At 51.8% G+C, this 15,850-nt stretch overlaps 1 protein-coding gene across 18 annotated transcripts in view; it reads right to left on the minus strand.

The window, feature by feature from the left end:
* Positions 1-585: 585 nt before the first annotated feature.
* TMEM229B (transmembrane protein 229B) overlaps positions 586-15,850 on the minus strand; it is a 35,164-nt gene continuing 19,899 nt past the window's right edge. For 5 of the 18 annotated variants that reach the window (XM_046647273.1, XM_046647276.1, XM_046647271.1 and 2 more), the window contains exons 2-5: positions 13,019-13,200; positions 8,870-8,954; positions 8,492-8,656; positions 586-2,842 (exon numbers count right to left, since the gene is read on the minus strand). In XM_046647273.1, the coding sequence (XP_046503229.1) occupies positions 2,321-2,824 (504 nt within the window). In that variant the 5' untranslated portion in view covers positions 2,825-2,842; positions 8,492-8,656; positions 8,870-8,954; positions 13,019-13,200 and the 3' untranslated portion in view covers positions 586-2,320. Of the gene's footprint in view, positions 2,843-7,680; positions 7,779-8,491; positions 8,657-8,869; positions 8,955-12,168; positions 12,313-13,018; positions 13,201-15,850 lie in introns of all 18 variants that reach the window. The other 13 variants (XM_046647277.1, XM_046647267.1, XM_046647278.1 and 10 more) reach the window with 13 other exon arrangements.

Here is a 15,850-nt window from a genome sequence, read left to right on the forward strand (position 1 = left end):
AGAGAAGATGATGCCAGGAAAAGCCCTTGGGGCAACAACTGGAGTGGCCAGACATGGTGGGCCATCCAAGGGCTTGCTCTGGATGAGAATTATGCAGGCCTTATGCTACGAGACATCAACAAGGGGACCACCAGATTCTATCGTGGAAGGGGAGAGCAAAGATGGGCAGTGTGGTCTAGGGGCCCACATGGGGACCCTGAAGGAGTGTTAGGGTCTGGGAGACTGAGATAAAATGAAATTAGGGGAGAGGACCAAGGAAACAATGACCTGGATGGAACAGAGAAGCCAGACAATATTCTCCCTCTGGAATCCCCTCCACCTGTAGTTGGAAAGCAGTCTACCCCTCCACTGGAAGCCTGAAGCCCTGGAAGCCCCAAAGCCTTGGAATTGGGGCCACAGTAAAATCAAAGGTAGGGCGGGCCCCTGCAGAAGGTAGTTCATCCTTGGATTTGAGGACCTTGGCCAGGACGCAGAGGCTGGAAAACACCCTTCTTCCTGTCCTGGACAGGGTCAACTGCACAAAGGCAGTCTCCCAGCATTTCTCCCAATCCAGGACATCACTTCTGCCCGTCCCCCACCCCCCCCCCCCCCCCCGCCCCGGCAAACACACACCCTTGGCTGGCGCTGTCTGCACCACCCAGGTGGAGCTGCAGCACAGCAAGAAGAGGAGATTCTCTCCACAGGTGTGGGATTATCACTTTTTAATGACCTATAGAAAGAGAGGCTAATTTCTACCTAAGAGTCCTAGTGTGGTCAAGAAGAACCCATCTACCATGGGATAGGCTGCCATCCTGATGGACCTCTCCTCTCCGGGAGTGGGGGCTGGAGCTGGAAGTGAGCTGGAGTGAGAATTTCACCTGTCCACTGCCAGCAATGGACCTGTCATGGGGGAAGGCAGAGCAACCGAGATGACAATGACCATGAGCATGGCAGGGTTAATACTGTTTAAGGAGCAAGCTCAAAGGGTCAGCCTTGCCGGGAGGAGTGGGGGAAGGGGAAGCCCTGAGGAGGTTTGGCTGCAGGGCTGGGGCTATGGCAGAACCAGAACTGAGTTCTTCGCACTAAGGATGCTCCAAAGGCTCTCCCAAAGCTGAAAGGCCTCCTCTTTTTCCTCCTCCCTCATTCTCCATGGGTCTCCAACACTGGATACCTGCTCCTCCATCCCCTAGAAAGCTAGATTGTCCCTGACTGGCTTGAAAGTAAACCAGCCGGGTGTCTTGACCCCTCCCACCACCACTACCACCCGGAATTGATTTGTCTCTAAGTCCCCATTGCGGATCCGTGTGGTCCATCTCGGCCTGACTGCGTGTTGGGGGTGTCATTCATTTTCAGCTGGGCCACTGCCGGAGGGAGCATGGAGAAGAGCACCAGGGCATTGCCACCACCCAGCAGACCAGGGGTGAGGAGGTGTTCCCAGTCACCAGGCCAGCAGAAATAGGGAGGGAAGGCTGCAGGAAGGCGGGGTCTGTCTCAGGGTTCTATATCCGGCAGCTGCTGTGTTGGCTAGGGAGCTGGGGGTGGGGGTGGGGGTGGGTGGGGTGATTGACATGGACAAAGGGGCCGCTAGTGGTAAAGCCTTGAAAATAAAAGAGAAAAGGGGGAAACGCCACCCAACACACAGGGATTAAAACCTCCAAAAGCCCAAGGTTGGTGGGAATCCAGCACCAGGGGGGCCCCCAAAAGGCCAAGGGAGCAGCATGGGGCCCTGGGGGAAGGGAGTGGAGCCAAGGGAAGGCCTCCCAGCCCTTGTAGACCAACACTACTGCCAAGCAGCCTCCTGGCTGCCCAGTCTCAGCTGCAGCTCAGCAGGCCCCTGGGGAGGTATTGGTTGCAAGCAAGCACCTGAATATTGCCTAATGGAACCAGCCAAAGCCCAACTAAACAAGGTGGGAGGGAGCGAGGTGGCCGCTGCAGCAGCCCAAAGCCCCCTCAAGCCTTGCCTCCCGTCTTCTGCCCATTCTCTGAGTCCCTTAGCCAGGACAGGGCCTGCTGCTTCCAAAGTCACCCATGTAGTCCAGTCGCTGCTTAGCCACAGGCCTCCCGCCGCCAGCGTCTGAGCTGTGCTGAGATCCTCAGACCTTTCCCAAAGTCCCTCGGCTGCCTCGACACCTCACCGCCAACACCCGACCACGCCCCCACACCTGGCCACGCCCCAATGCCCGCCCACAGTGGAGGGTGCGCGGGGATGAGAGCGCCCTACCGGGCCGAGGCCGGGCTGGGGCTGGGCTTGTGCTGTACAGAAAGGGCAACCCCACCAGCTTGGTATCTTTGTCCACACGGTCCATGAGAGACCCCCGGGCCCCACCCACTAGCCCCCCACTCAGTCAGTCTTAACGTGGCCGTTGGCCAGGGCCAAGGGGCCGCCGGGCTCCCCGGGCTCTGCATCCTTGTCAAAGCGGAGGCGCAGGGTGTTGCGGATGACGAACTGCTCCACGATGAGGGCCCCGCAGAACCAGGGCACGGCGTACTCCAGGGTGATGAGGCCCATGAAGTCAAAGTCGAACTGGGAGTAGTCCCAGGGGCAGGCGTTGAACTGACGCAGGATGTAGCCGGTGGTGAACTCCCACAGGTAGGTCCAGAGCGTGTAGATGAGGCAGCGCACCAGCAGCGGGCAGCGGCCCCGCAGGCGCAAGTACATGCGCTCCACGATAAGGATGGAGGTGCCGTAGATGAAGAGCGCCCACACGCTCGTGACCCCCGGGAACTTCCAGTTCAAGTTCACCACGAACTCCCAGGCTGCCGTGAACATCACCTCGCAGAAGTAGCCATGGATGGCGTACAGATACCAGCGGGACAGCGCCGTCAGGGGCTCGGCTGAAGCCATGGCACCGACTGGGGCCGGCTGCGGGGAGTGGGGAGTGGGACACAAAGGAGATAGGTGAGGGAGGGAGGGATTCGCCTCCTGTGGCTTCCCACCGCCCAGCCCGTCTCTAATGTGACCCGGCTGAGGGGATTTCTAACCTGCCTCTACCCTTCCCTTTGGTTACCAGTCATATTCTTGACCCTATTCCATGTTCATTACTTTATTCCATATTCCTTACCTTAGCCAGGTGGGCAGGAGAAATGAAAGGAAGAAAACAAACAGCCCCACTGGCTTCCTCTGAGCAACTCCACTCAAATGCTACTCGGAAGGAGGCGTCTACTACATTCCCTGTAATAACTCACTGGGACCATCTGTGGTCAGTGGAAGAGGTGGCTGTCCTGGCCCACCAATCACCCCAATTTCTAGGCTACGGGCTCATGTCTCCCCAGGCCCATCCTCTGGGAGCCGCATCTCTTCCCCAACTTCTTCTTAAACAGTTCCTCCTCACTCATCTTTCTCTCTCTTAGGAGATCTTCCTAAGTAACTTATCACATTTGTCTTTTATGTGTGTGGTGCTAACATACACATAATGTAAAAGTTACTACTTTAACCATTCGTAAGTACAGTCTTGCACTGCATAAGGACATTTCGGTCAACGATGGACTGCATATACAATGATGGTCCCATAAAATGAGTACCATACAGCCTAGGTGTGTAGCAGGCTAAGCCACCTAGGTTTGTGTAAGTACACTCTATGATGTTCACACAACAAAATCACCTAACAATGCATTTCTCAGAACATATCCCCGTCATTAAGTGAGGCATGACTGTATACGATTAAGTAATTCACATTTTTGTGCAACCATTACCACTATCCATCTCCAGAACTTTTTCAGTATCCCAAACGGAAACTCCATACCCCGTCCCCAGCCCAACCACCATTCTACTTTCTGTCTCTGTGAATTTTACTACTCTAGGCACCTCATTAAGTAGAATCATACAGTATTTGTCCTTTTGTGACTGGCTCATTTCACTGAGCATAACGTCTTCAAGGTTCATCCGTGTTGTAGCATGTGCCAGAATCTCCTTCACTTTTTAAAAGCTGAATAATAGTCCATTGTGATCTATCTATCTAGATATTATCACATTTTGTTTATCCATTCATCCATTAATGGGTTGCTTCCACCTTTTGGCTATTGTGAATAACGCTGCTGTGCACATGGGTGTACAAATATCTGTTCAAGTCCCTGCTTTTAATTCTTTTGTGTGTACACCCAGAAATGGAACTGCTGGATCATATGGTAATTCTATTTTTATTTTCTGAGGAAGGGCCTTGCTGTTTCGCACAACGGATGTACCATTTTACATTCCCACCAGCAATGCACAAGGGTTCCAGTTTCTCCACATCCTTGTCAGTACTTGTTATTTTCTGGTTTTTTGATGATGGGCATCCTAATGGGTGTGAAGTGCTAGCTCGTTGTGGTCACATTTGTCTTCAACTGCTCCATTAAGCGGGGTTTTGGTGTTTAGTTTCGAGGTGAGAGGAAACCAGTGGGCTGACAGGAGAGAGTCCTCCTTTCTACTTCTTATTCCCTTCCCCTCCTCTCTTTTAAACCCCACCCTTCTTCAAGGCCCCAGTCTGCTTCCCTCAAGACTGGCCTGGCCCACAGCCTCTCTGTTTTCTCCTCGCCCTCCACCAGCGACTATGTGGACCACTCATTTGGCCCTTTATCCAGTGCCACTCTATTTACTACTTTGATGCACATGCCCTCTTGATCCAACTAGCCTGTCTGCTCCTTGAGGGCAGCGACTCTTTTCCAGTCCTCTGTTCTGCAGCTGTGGCACAGGCCTCTCCTGAGCAGGCATTCTCTAAATGACACATGTCTTTTACGCAAAGGGTGGGGTGGGAGAGTTCAGGGTTGCATCAAGAACGGCAAGGCAGGGCATGAGAATATGAATCCCAGCTCTGCCAGCTGCCAGTGGACATCAGGTTTGACATCTCTGTCAATCCCCTCTCTGAGGTGGGAGAGGGGACAGAGGTTAACAAGGTGACATCTGCAGTCTGCCCATCTGTCTGGGAATCCCAGCCTCATCTTTCAGCTAAAGGAGGCCTAGTCACAATAATACACACCCTTGTGCATTGCTTTGTGGTCTTCCAAGCGCTTTCATTCACGTTTTGTCATTGGTTCTTACAGAATTAAGATTCATGTGAAGGGCAGATAGTTTTACCCCTGTTTTTTTAAGAAAGGCAGTTGAGACTCAGAGAGAAGACATTTGCCCCATACCCCAGGGCCAGTGAATGGAAGAGCTGAGACTAGAATCCATATCTCTTGATTTCTGCTTCAAAACTCATCCCACTGCATACTACTGCCCATCTCCTAGACATGCGTACCTAATGTCACTCCCCTGCTCAAAAACATTCAATGGCTGCCCATTTCCTCATGAAACACTACAGCATCCTCAGCCTGGCATTCAAGATTCTCCATGATCTCACTCCGGTCTACTTTGGCAGCCTTATTCGTACAGTCCAGCTCTCCCTGTCTTACCTCCAGGCCTTTGCAGATCCTATCCATTGTATTTCGTGTGCTTTTCTCCTCTCACCTCCACAAGTACAAACCCAGCTTACAGGTTACCTTCAGAACAAAACCTTTTTCATCCTCCCAGCCACAAATCCTTCTTCCTCCTCTGAATATCCACAGCACTTACTGTCTCTCTTTGGTACATGATCTTGTGTTTTATATGTTGACAACTTTCTCCACAGCCAGACCTTTTTCCTGTGTTCTACACCTGTGTATCTCACTCCTTCCTGAACACCTCCATCTAAATGTCCCACACGCACTGCATACTCCTTTCCTAAATCAAACTCATTATCTTTACTCCAAAACCTGTTTCCATTCTATGACCCCGGTCCTGATCAATGGTACCACCACACACCCAGTTAGCAGCCAGAGTCCCTGGCATCATTCTAGCTTCCTCTGCCACATTATCACTCTAACATGAGCTCCCTGAGAGTAAAGGACCTTGTCTGTCAGGTTCAGCACTGCATTCCCAGTGCCTAGAGTAGTACCTGGCACACAGTAGGCATTCAATTCAAGAACAAAGGCATTCTTTATCACTTAGCAATTGCTACATAACAAACCATCCCAAAACTCAGTGGCTTAAATCAACTCTCATTTATTATTGCAGCTTATGTGTGTGGGGGTTGGCAGATCTTGGCTGGAATCAGTCATGAGACTGTGAGTCATCTGGGGTCTCTGTCCTGTGCTTGGCTGGGGTGGCTCTGCTCCACTTGCCTCTCTTCCTCCACCTGGGCCCAGTGGACTAGCCCAGCATGTTCTTCTCAGGGCAGGGGCAGAGGCACAAGAAGGAGCGAGTCCAACCGTGCCAGCACTTTTTAAGGCTCTGGTTAAGTCATGCCTGCTAATATCTTATTGGCCAAAGCAAACCACCAAGTCAGCCGTTAACTCCTGCCCTTTCTACCCCTTAAATATCTTTCAAATCCATCTCTTCCTTCCTCTCTCTCATTCCTGATGCTCTGGCTCAAGCCCTCATCATCTCTCACCTGGATGACTCCAGCAGTCTCCCAGCTGGCTTCCCTGCCCTGCCGTGCTCCTGTCCAATTCACTCATCACACTCTGAAGGAGTGTGTGGAAACAGCAGTCTTCCTAAAATGAAAATCCGACGTTTCTCCCCACTTACAGCCCACGAGTGGATCTTTAACATCTAACACTGAGAGGAAGGCTCAGCCCCCAAGGGATGGCTGGCAAAGCCCTCCATGACCCACCTCTGCCTCGGATCCTGTCCTCTGAATCTTTACATCGCTGTTTTTGCTACCTGGGGTGCCCTTCCACCCCCAGCCTATGGCCCGTGAGGCCATCATCCTCCTTCAAGTTCCATCTCCTCTGTGAAGACTTTCCTAAACATCTCCAGCTCCAGAGCCGTCCACTGCCCTGTTCACCTCTGCACCCAGTTCACCTCGGACGACAGCACTCAGCTTTGCCATGATTCATCTGAAGGCCGGCACTAACAGCCTTGATGACTGTTTGTTGAATACAATGTTAAGACAAAAAAGCAGGATTCAAAACTCAATATTTAACATGATTTTGATTTTGTAAAGGCATGTATACATGTAAATATACAAAACATTTAGCCACCATCATCCTTGCATGGTGACCTCATAAGTGATTTTTATTTCCTTCTTTATATTTTTCTGTATAGTCTAAAATCTCTTTCTAATAAGTAGGCATAACTTTTATAAAAATAAAATTTCATCTTAAAAACATTTGTTGAGTGAATGTTAGTCATCTTTGTGCCTTGTCTATAGAAGATGCTCGATAAATTTGTCAGACACGTGAACCTAAGGAAACCTGAAATTGCGTAAAATTAACCCAGGTTCTCCCCTCCTGAGCCACCCCCGACAACAGACCATGATCACAAGTGTGAAGGGGGTGTAGATCCTGACTGCCTGGGTTTGCGTCCTGGCTGATACCCCTCACCTACGGGACCCAGGGCACCTTCACCTGAGCTCTCTGTGCTTCAGTTTCCTTATAGGTGGAGTGAGGATAATAAGAGAGACCAGCTCCCAGGGTTACTGTGAGGATGAATGAGCTGATAGACGCACACTAAGACCACAGCAAACGCTCAAGAAAGGGTGGCAGTCATTTCTGGCATGGAGCTGGGCTTCCTGGTCAGTGGCTCCTGCTTTGAGCACCGCCTCGTAGCTGAGGCAGGGTCGTGCTGCCCCTGCCCTCACTAGTGGCCAGGCAGCCTTCCTTGCCAAGCAGGTCAGGACTTCACCTCCACCCAGAGCCCTAAGCCGGCAGCCAAGCAACCCCGTGAAAACAACAAGCGCACATACAGATGGCGGGAGAACAAACCTCAGCGGAGGAGAGTCAACGCGAGCTTCCAGCTGCGTGTGGCCCAGGAGGGTTTAAGGAAAGGGGAGTTGTCTCAGAAGCAGCCCTCTGAGGCCAGGCTTGAAAAGAAGGGTGCAATGTAACGAACGGCCAGCTTTCCTGGCACAGCTTCTCCTACCCTCATTTTATCCTGAACCCTCAACAGGCTGGGGTTCAGGGGCTGGGGAGAGAACAGACCCAGACTCCAGGGAAACTCACTGTGGAGCAAGGAGGGGTCAAGGAGGGTGAGACGGTGGCCTGGAAACCACTACTGCCTCTGCCCGACTCAGGCCCCTCTGAACTTAGGTCTGTCCACCTGACCTGCACTCATGCCCCTGGCACCTCCATCCCACAGGATCTGGGGGAGTGGGCTTCCCATTCAGACGTGTTCTTCTGCAGCAGCCTGACATAACTAGTGGATTCATCTCTCAGTTCAGACCCCAACCTTGATGCTGATTTTAAAATCCTGCTCTCCTTGCCTCTTGGTCTCATCTTGGGACAGTCAAGAATGGTTTCACAGTCCATAACAAATCAGAGACCCCAGTTACCACTTGCCCCCCCCCCCCCCCCCCCCCCCCCCCCCAGCCCGAGCAGATGACTTGGAAGAGCTGGACCCCTCCCAAACCCTATCAGCAGAACCAAGATTAAAGGAGTAGCTGTCAGAGTGAGAGAGTGGGCTAGCTGCTGAACAGAAGAGAGGATGGGGAGAGAATAGGGTGAGCCCAAGGCCTGGATTCCATTTCTGGAATCTCCCCTACCTGGAAGAGCAGGCGTGGGTGGAGGGGAAGCATACCTAGGCAAGGTCAGGCCGTGTCCAAGGGGTTGTGCCTGGAGAACACGCCTGGTCCACACAAGATGAATGGGAGAAACTGGAAGTGCTGGCTGGGGCCAGGAGATGGGAATGAAGACAGGGAACAGGGATACAAGACAGTGTTGTCAGCTGGGAGGTCAGCTCACACTGTGGTGGGACAGATGCTAAGATTAAAGGCAGGCATTGGCTTGGGTGGATATCCAGAACTCCACTCCCCAAATCCATTTCTAATAATCACAGGAGCCATGCTTAAACTTTGAGCAAGGGCAGACTCGCCCACCCTCTGCTGGGCCCAACAGACCCCTATCCCTGCCCTGGCCTCCCCCAACCTGAGCCCTTTGCCCCGGACCCTTCCAGTACCTCCTTGCTTGGCCCTGCGATCAGAGCCCTGGGAAAGCCTGCGTCAGGAAGAACCAGCAGCTCTCTGGACGTTGGCCTCTTTCTCCTGGTGACAAACACAACCATCCTGAGGACCATGACACAAAGAGGGGACAGCCCAGGAAGGAAAATGCACAGTGGAGTAAAGAGGAAGAGAAAGTGGGCACTACTGAAAACAAGAGAAAACAGTTTGGAGAGCTGTGGACAGTTTCACAAGGGGATTTTGGGGAACAACACTCAAGTACAAGAGCCCTCGGAAGTGTTGATAAAAGAGCCTGGAACACAGAGTTCCGGCAAAGGGCAGAACTCAAGGTGACTTGTCAGGGCGGGCAGTGCCCCTCCAAGGTTGCACCTCACCTGCTGCTCTCAGAGCCTGCTGAGCTGTTCCTTGGGGTGGCAGAGAGCAGAGTGAGCAGTGGAAAGGGGCAAAGAGAACCCATGAAAGTCCAAAAGGCTGGAGACAAAATCAGAGGGGATGATTGCCCTTGGTTTTGTCAAAAACTCCCATGTTGTTCCAGGAAGCTAAGGTGCCACAACACAATGATTCTAGGAATTTTTGTCCAGAGGAGCACATTGTTAGAAAATTGGGATTCTCCTTCCATGCAGCCAGGCCTCGCAGCCCTTCCTCTTTGCCCCATTTACTTCCCCTCTCCAGGCACCCAAATCACCATAGTTCTGAGATGCACAGCCCTTCCAGGGGGCCGCTGAGGGCAAGGCAGCGGGGGGGCAGCTTCAGTGACCCTAAGTCCAGTCCCCTGTGGGCTCTGTGCTGGAGGTGAGTGGAATGGATGAGGGGTGGACAGGCGCCCTTACAACTGGGTACAAGACGCCAGGACTGAAACCGTCAAACTTGGTCATCAAATTAGTGAGGGAGGAAAACATGGGCTTGTTTCAGGGCCAAAAGGGAAGCAGGTGTGGGGGGAAAGACCTGTGATCATTGGCTGGCCCAGGTGCCATAGAGTTCCACTGTTTCTTCCTGTGGGAAGCCCAGGAAAGGCCCTGGGATGGTCCTCCCTCCACTTCCCACATCACAATAGCAATAATCAGGCACTCTTCTGAGCACTTTCCATGTATTAACTCAGATAATCCTCAAGCGCATTTACTGATGGGGAAATTGAGGCAGAGAAAGGCTAAATAATTAGCCTACGTTCTTACAGCTACAAAAGGCAGAGCTGGGATTCAAACCCAGCAAGTCTGGTTCCTGAGCCTTGAACACTGCACTGCCCTTGAGGCTGACTACAGGCTCCTCTGAGGTCACTATCATTTTCTGAGTGTCTGCTTTTGGAAGGCTGGGATGGTATATGGAGAGACAAAAAGAAGCAAGAAGGACGTGAGCTTCTATGTGGATCATCTGTGAAGCTCAGAACTGGGTGTCAGAGCTACTGAAGGCTCAGCCTATTCTGAGAGGCCAAGTTCTGGCAGGATCCATACAAATGTCCTCCAGGGTCACAGCTGACCTTCACAGGACTATGGCGGCAGCCACACCTCAGGGCTTCAAGGCATGTGCCATTCAAAGACCTCTCACCAGGACACACATTACCCAGAGCCTCTCTGACTGCCGGCTTGCCTCAGTGCTGCTCAGAATCTCAGATGGCCCAGCCCCACCACAGAAATGCCAGCCAAGGGCAGTGACCAGTGAGCAGACTGCCCAGAGAAGCCCTGTGCCTGGAGCAGCAGCAGCCAGAGTGTCAGGAGCAGCCGGTCCACACGGGGAGGCAGGTGGGGGCAGATTTTAGAGGGCCTCAGATGCTAAGCAAATCCCAGCGGACAGGTGCAGGAGGGCAAGTGGGCTTAGGGAATGGAGTCAGCCTGGCACAGAGGTTCACCAGGGCTCAGGCAGCAAAGGGCACCTGTGGGTGGGGCCCACAGGCTGGCATCCTGTGCATTGCCTGCAAGGCTGTTTCCAGACCTCACGTGGCTGCCTCCTTGTGGTCATTCAGGTCTTGGCTCAACTGTTAGCCCTCAGAGACCTTCTCTGATCTCCAGTCCAAAATAGCCTGCCTGCTGCTCACATCATCCTATTTTCTTCATAGCACTTTTACTTTCTGACGTTTTGCTACTTGTTTGTTGTCGATCTCCCTCAATTAGAATGAAAGCTCCATGCGAGCAGGGGCTCTGTCCTGTTCACTGCTGGACAGCCAGTGCCCAGAACCATGTCTGGCACTAAGACCCACTATTACCTGTGGAACGAATGAATGAATGGGCCCAAACAGGTGCAGGCCCTTCAACACTGATGAGGGCAGGTATAAACGGCTAGCTGCCTCAGCCTTTCTTTTTTCCTCTTTCTTGGAAAACATAGCCTTTTAAAAATTTTAATTCTAGCATTTAAAAATATCTTTATTATCTTTTCTGATTACAAAAGTAACATGTGTACGCAGCTGAAATTTAAACATTACAGAAAGGAATGCCTTAGAAAGCAAAAGTCACCATTATCCCACACCTCAGAGAAAGTCACTACTAATGGTGTGCTGTGTATTCATCCAGATTGAATTTAGTTTTAAAAGAAGCAAATTCATGCATTATAGAAAGAAAGGCGTTCATGATTCCACCAAACGAGCAGCCCTTACCATTTCCCCCTTGCAATCTTTTCTTATGTGTTTATTTTACAAGTTACCATAATGTACTTATTCTATAACCTGACACTTTCACTTATTGTATCATAATCCTTTTTCCAAGTTGTTGTATTGCCTATTTCTCATTATTATAATGGCTGCGTAATATTCCACAAAGTGGAAAACTATAATTTACTTAACCTAGATGCTCACCAAAGGGAGAAAAATTATTTCCCGTTTCCACTACTACAATGACACCACAAGAAACATATTTTTATGCCTGTAACAAAAGAATTTGGCCCTTTTGTTTTCTGGGACTATTTTCTAATGAACCGTTTCTTAATGAATAATTCCAGAAGTCGGATGACTGGAAGCAAGGGTACAACAGTTTTAAGGTTAATGACGTAGATTGCTCTGGAGAATTCTCTGTTGTGTGGGGAACAGCTCTCCCGTCTGAGTCACTGCGTTCCCACAGTGGCTTCCATGGCCATCTCTCCACCCCCACCCCCCTCCCACAGTCCAGGCTCGATCACACTGCCCCAGCTACATATCAACCCAAGGACACACTTCCTGAAAGACCATCCAGTTGCAGACTGATTTTGCAAGTCCAGACTGAGTGAAAAGTAGATTCTAGCCCTGAGTTTTACACTCTCATCTGGCAAAAGAGTCAAGATGTCCCTAAAGCTGAGAAATACCTGGTTACCCTTTTTTCTCCCTGCCAACTCCCACCTGGAATGTAAGGCTCTGGGCTCCTGTGGACCAGCCCAGCAGCTCCTAAAAGTTTGTCTAGTCAAAAGCACCAGCTCTTCCTGCCCGGCCTTCCAGGGAGCTCTCTGCCTGCTGGTCCCCGATTCCACAGTGGGACTGTCTGCCCTGCACAAACAGAACAGCATTTAGGCTGGACAGGCCTCCGGGGCTTAGGAAAGCAACCAATTGTCATTTTTCAAAGCATCATCAAGGAAAAGCCAGAGACTGAGGCTGGAAAGACAGGCCATGTGAGGACAGGCGACACTCCACAGAGGGGCCCCACATGCAGCCCCTCTGGACTGAGGAGGAGGTGCCACTGAAACATGGCAAAATCATCAGAGGACTTGTTCCTCTTGACCCCTGGTGTCACTTTTATGTCACCTAAGGTGCCAAACATTCCTCACCTCCCAGTGCCCTGGAAGCTCTACCCAAGGCCATGTGAACTGCTCGTGGCTTCTGGGCAGAGTCTGGAATCCCAGGGGAGGTATCGTTCCCATTGCACAGAAGTAAAGCCCGAGGCCCAAAGTATCCATGAGCCTCCAGATGAGAAAGAGAATCTGGGAAGATGCTGTCTCCTATGTGCTGAGTGTCTCACATCACTCATGTCGGACCATCTGGATCTGGCCCAGTTTTCGGAGGCCGTGTAGATACAAGATGGCTCCAGCACATGATATGGCCTGGAACTGCTGGAGACTGCCCTCCTGTTCTACAACTGTAGCCTGTGACAGGCCCTCGGAGGGGAAGCAGGCTCAGAACTGGAACCTCCAGACCTGTGCCCTTGCTGCTGAGGCAGGAGGGGCCTATGATCCCCGGAAGCCTGTAATATACTCACTTAACACACCCTTGAGCGTGTGGTTCAGAACAGACATCAGGATCACGGTCCAGGAGCGTCCCAGGTTAACCTTAGTCCTGGTGCCTGGCTGGCTCTCAGCGCCATTCTCAGCAGTGTGGGCAAGCATCAGCCCCAGGGCTCAGCTGATCCAAGGCTAGTGGGCGTGTGGCTTCCATGTGTCCCTGGGAATAAAAGAGGAGGCGTTCATTAGCTTAAAGTGCCCCCAGCTCTGAGCCACCAGGTCAACCAGAGAGGCAGACTTGAGGCAAATACCACAAGGGCCCAGGCTCCAGGCCCAGCACCAGACACTCATCCCACCCGAGGCCCCTCTCCTGGAACCTGCCACCTCCTCTCTGTCATCCTGTTTGCTTCGGTCTGGTTAATCCAGCGATGAGAGCCTGGGACGGATCCCAGGCAATTCACACGTGGGGTTAGGGCTTCCTGCACCACGAGTGAAAGGGTGCGCACTTGTAAATCTGAGAGGGAATATAATTTTAGAATCCAGCTCCATTCTCATCTAGCTTCAAATTACACTCCCACCTTCACCCTGTGGTGGGTACATCTGTTCTCAAGGGCGGTCAAGGGCCTCGTGGAAGGCAGATAGTGAAGGACATTCGTTTTAGCATTTTTGGAGTCAAGCACAACCACACACAGGCAAACAAGGAATCCAACAAAATGTACGCTAAACCCCCTCCACCCACAATCCCGCCACCCTAATATTTATTTCATTTTATTATTTTATCACTGTTATTGTTGAGACCCTTCCTATTAACATCAATAATTGACTACAAGCTGATATAAATCTGACTTTATAATGCCCTTTGCCATGAACATATTTTTAATCATATCCCCAAGACTTGACCATTTGATCTAGAGTCCGACATTTTTTCTTTTAATATGAAGGTGCTGGAGCTTCCCTGAAAACCCCTTGGATGCAGCACCATCTGCCTAAGCCCGAGGACAGAGTGCAGGTCCAGCAGGGCCCTACGGAAGGACGGACTGGCCGCTTGGAAACAGAGAACAGTATGTGACTGGGGGCGGGATGCCCCCACGGATGGCCAAGCAGGATGGATCACAGAGGTGCCAGCCACGCCATGCTGACGCCCACAGCCACCTTCCTCCCTCCTCCCACACCCAGGCTTTCTGAGCAGGGGTGACTCAGGCCTTTGCTCCCCAAGCAGACAACTTTTGAGAGAGCAGAGGAGCCGAGAAGTGAAAGGGCTGGGGTGGGAACCTGAAACTCACTGTGTGCACATGTGCTGTGGGTGGGGAGGGTGTACGTCCCCTGGGTGTCTCCCTGGGGCCTCTGCACCAAGAAAAGTGAAAGGCAGAGGGTATGAAGTGAGTGGGCTGCTGTGCTCTGCCTTGCCTCTATCCCTCCCCAGCTCCCCCAGAGACAGGAGCCTCCAACCCTGCCCCACCTGGCCATCTGCCTCCCTTCTCCCAGCCTTCCTGATGGTGAGCAGGGGTCACCCTGGCACGTACCTATCATCTCGAGGAAAGGGCTTCAACGAGACATATCCGACACCCACTTCATTCCCAGCACCACTCTGACCCTGCACCTGAGGCTTCAGTCCCCCCGCCGCACTTCCGTGGACATAAGGGCACTTCCCCTTCCCTGAGCCCTAAGCAGGCAGCATTGACAGCACAAGTAAAAACCAAAAAGAAACAGAAACCAGAGCCCACATCCTGTCAGCACAGCCCGTCGGTCACTGCAGTCAGCCCTGGGAGCCCGTTGCTGGCTGAGGTGCTGCCCTAGTAGGTGAAGCTGAAACAGTCAGAACAGGCTCCCTCCTGGGGCCAGCCTTGCACTGGACACCTCCTGCTTCCTGGTCTGTAGGCTCTTCCCCCAGGGAGCTGGTGGAGGCTGGATGAGGAGGGGATGGTATAGCAGGGGTCCTGCCTCTGCCTTCAAGTGCACGAGCTCTTCTCATCCTCCTCTGACACTCCCTGGCTCCCTAGAGCAGGTCCCAGGGAGCAGAGGGCGTGAGGCTTCTTTGTGGACTATGTGACCTGAAGGAGAACTTTTAGGAGCATATGAAGGTGTGACGAGCCCTTATAGCAACTACTATGGGGGTGAAATATACTTTTTCTGGTATATCATCTCTCAAGATTCTCCCAAGACTCCTGCAGGGGAGGGCAGGAATTATCAGCCGCCCCCTCCCCCCCCAACCTTTTAGAGATGAATCACCAAGTTTCAGGACATTAAAAGATTTGGTCAAATCCATACATTTGATTTGAACCCTGGCCCTTGGGCTCCAGAGTCACCAGCCTCGCCATATAGCATGCCTTCAAACTGCTTCCCATCCAAACCTCATTCTCAAGGCACATGTCTGTAGGCACGCAACCTTCATTCAGCTTAATCTACTTAGTCCGTCCTGTAAGCAGCTTATTTGTAAACATACAGCCGAGTCTGTCCATCCAGCCTCCCTATCAACATGCCGGATGCTCCTGGGAGTTTAAAGGAGCAGAGACCACCACACAGTTTCAAGCCTGTCCTCCCTGCCTGCCCTCCTCTGCAGCCCAGCACACCCCCTCCTCTTTCGAGACCCTGTTCCCTCCTTATTCCTTTGTGACGCCATTGTCCCACAGCCTCCCAGTTATTCCATCATTGATGATCCCACAGGACTTTGAGGATCCTTCTATTGAAACATGTTGTCTCATCTTAAAATTACCACGTTTCTGCTTCCCCCTCCACAAGATGAATTCCTTGAGACCACAGAGTTTCTCTTGGAAGATGGACAAACAAGGTGGAGAAGGGTCCAGCTAAATTCTTGGGTGATTGTACCAGCCAGTGTTATTAACGAAACGTAAAGATGTCTGGGGGTCTTC

This window comes from Equus quagga, chromosome 20 (assembly GCF_021613505.1).
Source record: "Equus quagga isolate Etosha38 chromosome 20, UCLA_HA_Equagga_1.0, whole genome shotgun sequence".
Lineage (NCBI taxonomy): Eukaryota > Metazoa > Chordata > Mammalia > Perissodactyla > Equidae > Equus > Equus quagga.